Source organism: Lissotriton helveticus, chromosome 12 (assembly GCF_964261635.1).
Source record: "Lissotriton helveticus chromosome 12, aLisHel1.1, whole genome shotgun sequence".
Taxonomy (NCBI): domain Eukaryota; kingdom Metazoa; phylum Chordata; class Amphibia; order Caudata; family Salamandridae; genus Lissotriton; species Lissotriton helveticus.
This window is the reverse complement of record NC_136073.1, coordinates 148,621,559-148,634,209: the sequence shown is the minus strand read 5'-3', so window position 1 is coordinate 148,634,209 and position 12,651 is coordinate 148,621,559. Positions and strand designations below refer to the sequence as shown.

General features: G+C 43.4%; 1 protein-coding gene across 4 annotated transcripts in view; it reads right to left on the bottom strand.

The window, feature by feature from the left end:
• Positions 1–12,651, bottom strand: part of LOC144799961 (uncharacterized) — a 128,845-nt gene that overhangs the window by 71,169 nt on the left and 45,025 nt on the right. For all 4 annotated transcript variants that reach the window (XM_078671598.1, XM_078671599.1, XM_078671600.1 and 1 more), the window contains one exon: positions 2,870–3,277. In XM_078671598.1, the coding sequence (XP_078527724.1) occupies positions 2,870–3,277 (408 nt within the window). The remainder of the gene's footprint in view (positions 1–2,869; positions 3,278–12,651) is intronic.

Genomic DNA, 12,651 nt, shown 5'->3' with positions numbered 1-12,651 from the left:
GAGCTAAATGGGTTGGAAGTGCATTTGAAGCGAGTGAGGTGGAAATTGTAACGCTGCAGATTCACTGAAATGAATTGATATTTATTTAACATAAATGATGTCTTATTTCAGGCTGTACATCCCAGAGAAAGTGTTGCAGATATGCCATTCAACGGCAAGCCTCCGAAGGCTTGGCTAACCCCTTAAGGCTGCAGGATACACCTTGCGTCTCAACTCTTTGGGAAGGAACCGTCCTAGATATGTTCCTAAAACTACTCCTTGGGGAGACCTGTTAAAAGCCCAACAGGAAGGCTTTTATGCTTCCACAACAACAGGAACAATCACAATAACTGAAGAAAGACTGAAACCTCTTCCATAGTCTTTTGATTACTTGGGCCAGGGTCATAGACTTACTATCCATTTTCAGGATCCTTAAAGCTGACCTCAAATCTCTTCTCTTCCAAAGACACTTTGAGAACTAATACCTTTATTCTCAGATCCCTCTAGGAAGTCTGTTCATCATTGCAAATTTGTAATATTTTCTTGTACATTCCTCTCCCTTGCTTGCAGTGTTTGAGATTGTGTTATTGCCTTTTATGGTTGTACCCTACCTCTCCTGTTTATTTTTGCAACATTCTAGTTTGTAACATTTCTCTCATGTAATGCAGCTGGTCCTATTGTACAGCGCTCTGACTGACACCTTCAGGTAAAGTTTGCGCTATATAAAAATGCATTAAATAAAATAAAATAAAACATAAATAAAATATCCGAAAGTTCTTTGGGACACAGTGGGAAGCAATATCACAAACGGACGTAAAGTATAAACGTAAACAATGTAATATTTAGCTCAGGTTAGTAAAAGGAAGGTGCCTTTATGATCTTAACAGCTACAAAAACCATGCAATTCAGAAAGGAAATTGGAGAAACATTGATCTATTCGCGAGATATGATTCCCTTAGCAAGGCTACAGACTGGTTAAAGAGAAAGCAATAATGTACAAAATCATCAATAACAGGGCCCACGGTGGTTTGCCTGCTACCTCAGGACACATATCAACTAGTCCAGATAAACTCATCAAGATCTGAACACCTCCTCAAGACCTGCAACATACTGCAAGAATCCACCTCCCACAGACATCATACAGTACAGGATTTGCACACTGAACTGCGCCTTCGTACAGTCCTTCAAACCTGGCTCTTCAAGCCCTGACTTCTCAGGCGACTGCTGATCTCTGTCTTGCTCTGCATCCTCTCCTTACTAGGGCTGGTATGCCTTTGGGTCACCATGCGCCCTTCAAATCCCATAGCATAGCGTCCCGGTATTGCGCAAATTCAGAAAACAACTTTATTTCTTTTTCTTTATGCTCTTCCTGAGAGTTCATATGTTTCCTTACTCTGCACCTCGTGTGTTGTGTCTCCACTTCAAATACCCGGCCGCTGCGTACCCCATGTCGCCCCTCCTCCCCACACCCTAAATTCATCCCTTTTCCTCCCCTAAGGGGCTGTTTTTGCTTCTTTTACCCCTACCTTAAACTCCTCCATTGCTCCTGCACCCACTTTCCTTTGATCCCACCCCATTGGCTTCTCCCAGATCCGCTCAGCAAACCAACCTCTCTATTGCTGCCCCAACCCATTCAAAAAGGTGTTTTTGTTCAGTTTTGGGGGGTTATTGTGCCAGGCTGCTACCTCTTTTTTTGAAAGAAAAAGTGCTTTCGCAGAAGGAGAGATTATAGTTTAAATACTTCTCCGAGTGACATTTGCCATCTTGAAACGTTAAATAAAAAATAAAAGGGTGCCTGCGTCCTTCCATATCTATGTGCATGCCTCTTGAATGTGCACCTTCATGCATGTGCATGCATACGGAATGATGCGTCTGGATTCATGAGGCCTTTCTTTATTTCTTTTTTTTGCCAATTCTGCACAGCATCAGCAACAAGCATTTATCTTTGCCGATGCTGCACAGCATCAGGAAAAATCATAGGTCAAAAAGCCAAGTCCATTTAACTTCGCCAATACTTGTTTTATCAAGGCAGGCATAGGCTATTTCTCTTTAGGTAATCACATCTCTGGTTATGCTATCTTGAGGTTTATGGCATTGTTCTAATATTCTTATGCATTGTCGAACCCCTGCCTGTCACCTCCCACTGAGTGTTGTCCTTTTGCTTCAACTCTACCTCCAAAGGTGAACCAGGGACACTCGCGAGTCCTGTTTGCTTGGACAGAGAAGGTATCTGGAGCGCTGGGTTCGAGATAACATCCGGCCTGGCCATCTTTGGAAATATCTGGCTCTAACTTCTTGTTAAGGATCATTGGACGTTTGGCAAAAACTGTGAGAGGGGAGCAGAAGAGCACCTGAAGAGCCCAGAGTATACCACAATGGGAAGGGAGAAGAGTGGCAGGGGCTGGGAGAAGAGTAGTATGGAAGGGGGATAAGATAAGAACAACATATTAAAGATGGGAGGGTAGAAGGATGTGAGGACGTGAGGGAGGAGAGAAAGAAAAGGGAACTGCTTGTAGGAATGCACAATACTAAAGTATGGGGGAAAAGAATGCAAGGTGTGAGGGGAACTGATTTACAGGAGAGTGTGGCAGAAGATAAGGGCGGAGAGCAGAATAGAAAGCTTGGAAGGGATGAGTGGAGAGCAGACTGGTTTGAGAAAGTAAAAGAGCAGAATAGGAAGGCGTGGGTGGAGAACGCCGGAGGAGGGGGTGGAAGTAAAGTAGAAATGGAAGAGATGGGAAGACAGGCAAGAAGCTTTTTTTCCCTTTTTTGCTGATTCTGGACAGCGCAAGCAAAAATAACTTGCAAAGCCAATTGGTTAAAAATGCAAGACTTATTGATCTGCCAATGCTTATACTCCCAAGACAGGCATAAGGCCAGTTCACTGTACCTGGCGACGTAACTGAGATCCGTAGCTCAGTCCCATTGCCCTGCAGGGGCGTCCGGGGCAGCGGCTGCAGGATGATGACATCACAGTAGTAAACCCCGCTGTCTTCCTCCCGGGCGCCCTGCAGCCTCAGCTCTGCCTTCTGTAGGGAGTCGTCGACGCTCAGAGACACCCGCGAGTCCGCGCTCACTTGGGGTTCCTCCATGTACCTGTCTGCGGGAACCCCTGTCGGGAAATGAAACTCGTGCGTGAAATTGCCGCCAGCCTTTCTCCAGGTGTACACAACCTTCTTGATGGACACCCTGCTCCTCAACTGCACCTCGCAGGTCAAGGTCAAAGAGCTGCCTGTCGGCATGTCCAGCACTTCCGGTGTCTGCCTCACTGTGTCCCACTCCACCTGTCCACTGGCATCTAGGGCAAGACAGATGGATAGATTTGTAGCACACTCTATGCAATGAATGCTTATAACCATAGATCAAATAGGAGAACCTCATGTACAAGTACCTGTAGGGATTTCTTATTGTCAAAGGCCAGGTGAGCCAAATGACCTTGAAAACTTTCAGGTCAAAGATGCTGCCATATTCGGTAAGCCAGCTCCATGCGCACTGCCCATGCCTGCACTTCTCCACACAAGGTACTGAGGGCTTTACCTCCCCAGTGCTCCCACAGTCCCTGTGGAGAGGCAAATGCTTCTTCAGTATAGTTCCTGAAGTGGAAGGCTCCCTTCCTGATCTCAGGCCCGGATTATTAGGGAAGTGCAGGCATGCCTGGTAAAGTATATGCACTTTTGACTGGCTAGAAAAATTACCCATCTGCAAAAGGCAGAGCAGGTTGTTTTGAAATAAGTTTATTTCGGGGTCTAGCCCCATAAAACGTCATTAAAAAGTGAAATACATTTCATCCAAAATTAATTCACATATATAAGACGGCAACCATGGCAGAAAAAGTTAAGAACAATAACGTATATTCTTCCAGTAAAGGTTATCTGTACTATTTCACTACATGTTGAACACATAAGATTTTATATAGATACGCCGGCAAAGATCAAAAACCGATAAACTATACAGGACGATGAGGGTCAACTGCTGTGTGCACCATTAAGCTATCTAATCGTAATCTACGACTTGTTAATATTACTGAAGTCACGCTCAACTTCTTAGTGGCTTATCGTCACCAACCTCTAAGCACTAAATATACACAAAATACAGAAGGAGCGTTATAGTAAGTAGTATATAGGGATACCTTCACTTCAAACTCTGGCCGCAAAAGAGACAGGTCTGGTCTTAAACTGCTGGTCTTAAAAGTGACAGGTCTGGTCTTAAAATTGACAGGTCTGGCAGCAAACTGCTGGTTTTGAAAGTGACAGGGCTGGTCTTAAAATTGACAGGTCTGGCAGCAAACTGCTGGTCTTAAAATTGACAGGTCTGGCAGCAAACTGCTGGTCTTGAAATTGACAGGTCTGGCAGCAAATGGCTGGTCTTAAAAATGACAGGTCTGGCCGCAAAGTGCTGGCAGCAATCACTCTGGTCTTAAAAAGGGTGACATGTAGGGCTAGTCCCAAAAGTGACAGGTCTGGTCTTAAACTGCTGGTCTTAAAAGTGACAGGTCTGGTCTTACAATTGACAGGTCTGGCAGCAAACTGCTGTTCTTAAAAGTGACAGGGCTGGTCTTAAAATTGACAGGTCTGGCAGCAAACTGCTGGTCTTAAAAATGACAGGTCTGGCCGCACACTGCTGGCAGAAATCACTGTGGTCTTAAAAAGGGTGACATGTAGGGCTTGTCCCAAAAGTGACAGGTCTGGCTGCAAAACAGGGGTAATTGTGTATGTGTTTAAAAGTGCATAGAATAGTGCGGGCATATAGGAGGGACATGTCTGGGCATGTTTAAAACTGGGGGTTGCAGACAGCTGTTGGCTGAACAGCTGCGGAGCAGTCCTGAGTCCCCAGCCCAGGGCCTGGGAGGAAGGCTATGGCATGTAGGTGTCAACGTGGTAAAGGGTCCTCACAAACCTGCCTATGGCAATTCTCAAAAAATAGGTTAATACAAACCCCTTATAAAAAAAAAAACCACAGCCACCCAGGAGCTTTGAGATGCGAAAAAAGACAGGTGGCATGTAGGGCCAAAGCTTCCCATGAGACCCTGAAACAGGGTGACAGCTGGGAGGATGTAATTCACACACACCGCAAAGCCCAGGAATCCCAAAAGTGACATGCCTGGCAGGAAAAGTGACAGGCTGGTCCCAAAAATGACAGGTCTGGCAGGAAAAACTCTGGCCTTAAAAATGACAGGTGATGGAGTTTGGAGCTTCTCAAACAAAAATAGGTGTGCAAGACCAGTAGTGACTGGATTAGAAAAAACAATATGTGTCAGGAAATTGGAGAATAGCAGCACAGTTAAGAGAGGAGATGAAGAGATTTGCTCTGACTGCAAAATGTTTTATCTAGCGCAGAAGTGACATTTAAAACCCAGAGGTCCAGGTCTAAAGGCAGCAACATTTTATAGACATGTAGCATTGCATATAGATATAAATCGGTTTTGTGGAAAATACTAATGATTCTATGTGTCGGAATGCCCAGACTTCTTGTAACACACTGTTTAGGTTTATCACATTCATCACTGATTTATTAGACCCTTAAACATTTTCCATTTTCAACTGGATTCAGCATTAATGACAAAAAATTGGCAACATCACAGATTGTGGAAAAAGACGGTCTCGATTGAGAAATCTATTTTATCATCAAGCATAAAAAATTGCTTTCATATTGTGCTTTAAATGGTGCGCTTGCTGTCCATTTGTTGAACACCTGTCTCTGAATTACGCTGATTGTTTTCGTTTAGTAGAAGAAAGTTAAAGAAATACTGTGCTATTGCAATGTATGGAAAGCGTGTTTTGTGCACTAATTGCTCCTACTGACGGCTTCATTTGGAGGATGCAAATTTCAGCCTTAGACATCAGCTCACTTCGATCTCCTCTCCCCACAGCTACATTCCCGTAGTGCAAAGTTTGCCATGAGTAGCTTGCTGCCTAACAAACACTTACTGCTGCCAGGGTGTGAAGCAGGCCGAGATGTAGCTGGGAGGGTCAGGCTTTTGGGCCTTTGTTAAGCTGAACCTGGGAGAGGCACATTCACACCTGATTCTCAGCCGCGGTCATGACAACGGAGGCTCTCACAAACTACATCACCGTGTGTTTGGGGGAGGGTTGCCACAGAGGATGGGACACTGAAGGGGTTCTTACCTTCAAAGAAAAAAGTCTCCGTGGCGGTACATGAAATTAATGTGTTCTACTCATATGTCATCCTTTCCCTGCAAGTTATCAGGTTAGCAGAGCTAGCAGACACTTCCATTCCCAGACTTATAAAACGGGCATTTGAGCACTTTTATGTATGTGCTTCGAAATACAGCGTAAAATCAACTACTAACTGTGAGGCACTTTTAGCAATGTAAACCAGTTTACGTCCCTAATTGAAATAGACATCGCTGCTGAAAGGAAACTTCTTTGATATCAAATCAGTGCGTAAAATTTATGTTACTTTTGCACATGCAGAAATGAGAGCATAGATTTTTCATTAGATGCTTTAACCATGTCTTCCTGGCATAAACGAAAAACTGTAATTCGCTCCACAAATGATGGTGTTGGTTTGAAACTTGTCCCTTTGCTGTTCACTTTACGAATATGGGGCTGGAGGCAGCAGAATGAAAAAAGAAGTTCATGTCGATTCTGAATATCTTAATTTCAGTATCTGTGTGCACCCAACCGCGAAGGGCATTAGGTGCAAACTGGAACTGAAGTAATTTGTAATGTATGTTATGTATGTATGTATATATGTTATGTATGAATGTATATATGTTATGTATGTATGTATATATGTATGTTTGCAGGTAGTTATATATTCAAAGGCAATGCATTTAAGCGCAGATCACTTACATGGTGGGAGGATGGGCAGATGTGTAATGCGAGGAGATAAATGTAGGTCTAGTCCTCAATGCCCAGAGCTCTAACAATTTGCCGCATATTTTCAAAAGCACCAAAAAACAATCTTTCACCCATCCATAATCCTATGGTTTCATGATCCGTATGTTCATCAAACAAAAGTGCTTTCCTGCCCCCATATTCAGGTGCCTGTAGATCCTTGCATATCAAAACACCCTCAGACTCCTGGCATCTAGGACATCTATGTTGTAGTTATCTCTAGACTAGAAGCCCACCACTCCGTCTTTTTGGATGCTTGAGATCTATGTAGCTTGAAGGAGGTTATTATTGGGTTTCATAATCAGTTAAACATTTGTTCCATATGCAAGAGTCTTTCTACCAGCTTCTCAGGACTCAGCAACCTCAAACCTTTCTGCAGCATTAGTTTTAATATCAGGATTTGGGCCTACAGAACAAAGACAGGATCATATGTTTAGATGTCAATAAGAGATTCAAAATTATCTCTGGACTAAATGAAGCAGATATGTTGCTGGTGCCAGTAGACTTAATATTATTGTTTTGGTGCATCACTTCACAACACATCAAATTGCTTGTATGATTCTCTCTGGAACCTCCACTCAATTAGGTTTCAACATTGGACACCCCAACTTCCTAGCCAGGATAGTGTTCATCTCTTTGCAGCCTCTCTAACATTGCTCCAACTATGTGTGGTCTATTTTTGTAACACTGTCCTACCATAGTGATGGAGGTCATGACCATCCTGAGGGAGGACCTCCCAAAATATTTGGAGGTCTTCACCTACCTGGCATAGATCTGTGTGCCATCAGAGATTTTAAAAAGCCAACTGCCAAAGCTTGAGCTTGTTTGTGGGTAGCAAAGTAAATTGACCCGGACTCGCTGGGGCACTAGGGTTCATTTTTATTTTCTCCCGTTTGTGGCCTCAAGGCTTTTTCCCAACTCATTATATAGAAGCTGACCAATAGTATGGTGAACATGGTACTCCTTCATGTTTGTGGTGGAGTAGCATATCCACAAAACTCAAAATAAGGCCTTTAGTGTTTTCAGGATAATAGTATCTGGATAATTCACTCAAAAGGTGTGGGAGCTCTTATGAAGTACAATATGTAGAGCACAATATTTCAGTTGTGAATAGGGGAAACATTCTGTGTCCGGAATCCCATAATATCTCTTGATTTTGTCAAATGACCATCTTATTACCTTTACGAAGCACGCCTGGTGACTCCAAATCTGAAATCAGTACGGACCCTATTACAATTCTGGCGGACCGCAGACCGCCAGACTCGTGATGTTGCGGTAGTGGCGATCCAGTCACCGCTGCACCTGTGGTCCAACCACCCCATGAGTAGTTGGCTGATCGGACTGCCCTGGGAATAGGTATAATAATGGACACATTCCAAGATGATGAAATCATATTAGTTCTGGCTACATTGAACACGCTGGTGAGGGTGGGGCCCCACAGGTCTATTGCTGCTTTAAAGACACTCACTGTGACCCCATTGGGTCCCGGGGCTTTTCCCCCTACACTTTCTTTCAGGGCTAACAAACCCTTATCAATCATAATGTTCATTGGAAAAGGAGTCCAGCAACAAGGCATCTTGCTATGTTTTTGCCCAATCGTCCTATCAGAGTGTTTGAAGATATCTGGAAACGGGGCCACCTAGGCCTCACAAGTAACATAGGATAGCATCTCAAACATTGAGTCACTCTTTCAGAATGTTGAGTTCACTGTGTCCCAAAAGTGTTTATTACCCAAGGTTTCTGCAGCCTGGAACAATTTAAACCAAGCTTCCTCTTGAAGCTCTTTTTTCCCCGGGCGAATAGGAATGTTTTGCAGCTAAATCAGAGGGCCTTAATCAACACGGTATCCCTAGGTTGGTGGTGGAGTGCCAATTTCAGTTGTTGGGAGGCAATAGTACATGGATGATCGAACCAACCTCTGTGCTTTCCATATTCTGAATTACAGGAGCAGGTCCATAAAGAATTAATATTACAGGTGACATGAGTAGAGCTGGCTAGTAACTGATTAGGAATAACTTCATTGTCAAGACAATAGGAGATATCAATGAAGTTCCTAGAGATTATATCATGCGGTAATCTGGGGGTTCAAGGCCAGCCCACTTAATACAAAACCCATTTGGTCTAGTAGGGATAAAAGTATTGATGATACTAAATGGGACTTTGCTTTTCGTCCTCCAGAAAAAAACATAAATATGATACAGTTATGGTCACTTAATACTGACTGAGCGACACTTGGGGTGCTATACATATTACTAGCATGGGTAGTAATCAAGATATGATTGAGGATAGTTGAAGCATTTCTTCCTGTAAAAGTTAGAATCGGACCTCCATTATTATCACAATCGCATTTAAGTAATTGTAAATCAAACTTGGTAATCATAGAATTCAGTTTACCCTCACACTCATTATTACAAATGTCTAAACCTAGAGCATTAGACATATTACAAGCATTATTATATATGGGATGAATGTTCTGTATGTTCTCATTACACATCTGCCCATCCTCCCACCATGTAAGTGATCTGCGCTTAAATGCATTGCCTTTGAATATATAAATTCCTGCATATATACATACATAACATATATAAACATACATATATACATACATGCATAACATATATACATACATACATACATAACATATATACATACATACATAACATACATTACAAATTACTTCAGTTCCAGTTTGCACCTTATGCCCTTCGCGGTTGGGTGCACACAGATACTGAGATTAAGATATTCAGTATCGACATGAACTTCTTTTTGCATTCTGCTGCCTCCAGCCCCATATTCGTAAAGTGAAAAGCAAAGGGACAAGTTTCAAACCAACACCATCATTTGTGGAGCGGATTGCAGTTTTTCGTTTATGCCAAGAAGACATGGTTAAAGCATCTAATGAAAAATCTATCCTCTCATAATGCATGTGCAAAAGTAACATTAATTTTACACACTGATTTGATATCAAAGAAGTTTCCTTTCACCAGCGATGTCTATTTCAATTAGGGATGTAAACTGGTTTACATTGCTAAAAGTGCCTTACGGGAAACATCCTTTATGACACAACTTTTACCACGCAGTGCCTTTACAACGCAGGTTTTTCAACGCAAGTCATTACAACGAATTGCGCTGGGGGGCGCTCTAGGATAGGTAATAGTTGAATTTACTATCCAACACCTTCCCTACTATCCACGGGGACTGGAGTTGGAATAGTAAATTAAACTATTTACTATCCAGCACCCCCTAACGCAAGTCGTTGTAACGACTTGCATTGAAAAACCTGCGTTGTAAAAGCATGTGTGGTAAAAGCATGCGTTGTAACAACGTACATCCGTGCCTTACAGTTAGTAGTTGATTTTACGCTGTATTTCGAAGCACATACATAAAAGTGCTCAATGCCCGTTTTATAAGTCTGGGAATGAAAGTGTCTGCTAGCTCTGCTAACCTGATAACTTGCAGGGAAAGGATGACATATGAGTAGAACACATTAATTTCATGTACCACCACAGAGACTTTTTTCTTTGAAGGTAAGAACCCCTTTAGTGCCCCATCCTCTGTGGCAGCCCTCCCCCAAACACACGGTGATGTAGTTTGTGAGAGCCTCCATTGTCATGACCGCAGCTGAAAATCAGGCGTGAATGTGCCTCTCCCAGGTTCAGCATAACAAAGGCCCAAAAGCCTGACCCTCCCAGCTACATCTCGGCCTGCTTCACACCCTGGCAGCAGTAAGTGTTTGTTAGGCAGCAAGCTACTCATGGCAAATTTTGCACTACGGGAATGTAGCTGTGGTGAGAGGAGATCGAAGTGAGCTGATGTCTAAGGCTGAAATTTGCATCCTCCAAATGAAGCCGTTGAGGTTCCGTGACGATTTGAACCCGTGTTTTTAACATTGTCGCAAATACATAATTTTGGTATCAGTGAACCGCAAATGATCCATTTAGTATATCCTGGTGTTTTCGCTATGCTACGAGCAAGAGCACTCCTGTTACAAACACATTTCTGATCTACCCGTGGCATCCATCTTAGAACACGGAAGCCATTTTGTATTCTTTGCCCTCACATAGTCAATGAACACGCAATAACCTCTTTCAATTAAGGACACGTAGGCTTTAGCCGGCAATTCACCTTGCTAGTGACACATGCACCTTAGGCAAGCAACGCTGTGGCAGCATGACTCAGCAAGAGCTGCCTCCCCAGCCTGAGGCCAGTCCTGCTATACTGGTTCTCGTGTCCGTTGGCTTGATCATGATTAGGCGGCCGAAGCTGGTAGCCTTGCCCATTTACGACCCACAAACATCTCTTATCCTACTGTTCTATCTTCTGCACCTGGCTCTGCTCCTTTCCTTCTGGGCCTTTATTAGGGGGAGGTAACGAAATTTACGATGAGGCGGTCCGGGTCTTGAATGAGAAATTGACATGGGATTATGATGGAATAGTGGGAACCCCTCGTTTGTAATGTTTTGACATCAGATATTGTTGACGATTCCTGTGCAACGCCAAATATTTATTGTTTAAGATACAAAGGTTTTGGAATGTGCTAACATGTAAAGAATTTGCCTGAAGCCCAATATTCAGTATATAAGGAGCAACCCATTTTGTACAAATTGAACAGGCTCCTAGATACTGCCCATGTGTAGTTTCTGTGACTTCTGTGTCCCTGCAGTAATAAACCTTTGGTCTTTGACGCCACCATCGAGAAGCCCGTGTTTCTGTTTGTTTGTGCACCGAGGCAGGTTGAACTCCGGGGTCTTCGGGTGTTATCCCTGACACCTCTGGACAGAACCAAAAAGTCCAGAACTCCAATTGGCGCCCAACGTGGGGCGACGTCATTCGGTACCGGTCCAAAAGCCTGAAGAGTTCGAGAAGCTTCGTGTGAAGATTCCAGAGGGAGGCGTCCCACTTCATCGATCCCGGCATATCGCAAAAGTGGCCCGACGTTCTCTTCCACGAGGGTTCCCGTTCGGATGGCTACAGTGGTCCGTTGCTTTGACCGTCGCCCTGTCTTGGACCCGAGGTGCAGTCCTTAGTACGGCGAGACGTGACGGGTTTCTCCTTGGTGACGTCTTCAGTGCCTCAGTTAAGTATTAAGTGGTTGCTAGTTCGTTACTTCGTAAGGGTTGCTCCTGTTTGGATAATCCTTTTAGTTTTTGGTTTGGTTTGGTTTCGTAAGATTATCACTGGTTGTTCTGGTTAAGATAATCATTTGGTTTAGTTTGGGTATCGATACATTTGTTCGCTTTGGTAGGCCTAAGTTCTTGGTTCGAGTGCGCACCTTTTTGTTTGTGTTTTGTCTGTTCTGTGTTCCGGATTATAAAATGGTAAGTCGGAAAAATTGTATGTTGTCTTGTTTTAGTTGCAACAGTGATTCCCAGTTGGAGGACTCGTGTTCGGTTCCTCCGATTGGAACTCCCCTTTATGATCTATATTGCAAATTTGGTGTGGGCCCTATCTCTTATAACGAGGTATGGATCCACTATACAGAGAAAGATGGTGTCCTTAGTTGGCCACTGCATGGTAGTTTTGAACCCCAAGTTCTTGATAATTTAGAAACGAAATTGTTCAAGAAGAAAGCCCGGCCGGCAATGTTTGATTCTTTCCGTTATTGGCGAAAAGAATCTAAACAGAGAGAAATTAAAAAGTTGAAGAAAGAACAGAAAGAGCAAGAGTTGACTTTAGAACAGTCTGCTAAGCAGCTGCAACTCAACGAGTCTGAGAAAGCGATGGAGGTGGCCAATAGAGAGCGTAATTTAGCGATAGACAAGTGCTATCCTGTTTTGCCATCGAGTACAGCTAAAATCCCCTGTTGTCTTAC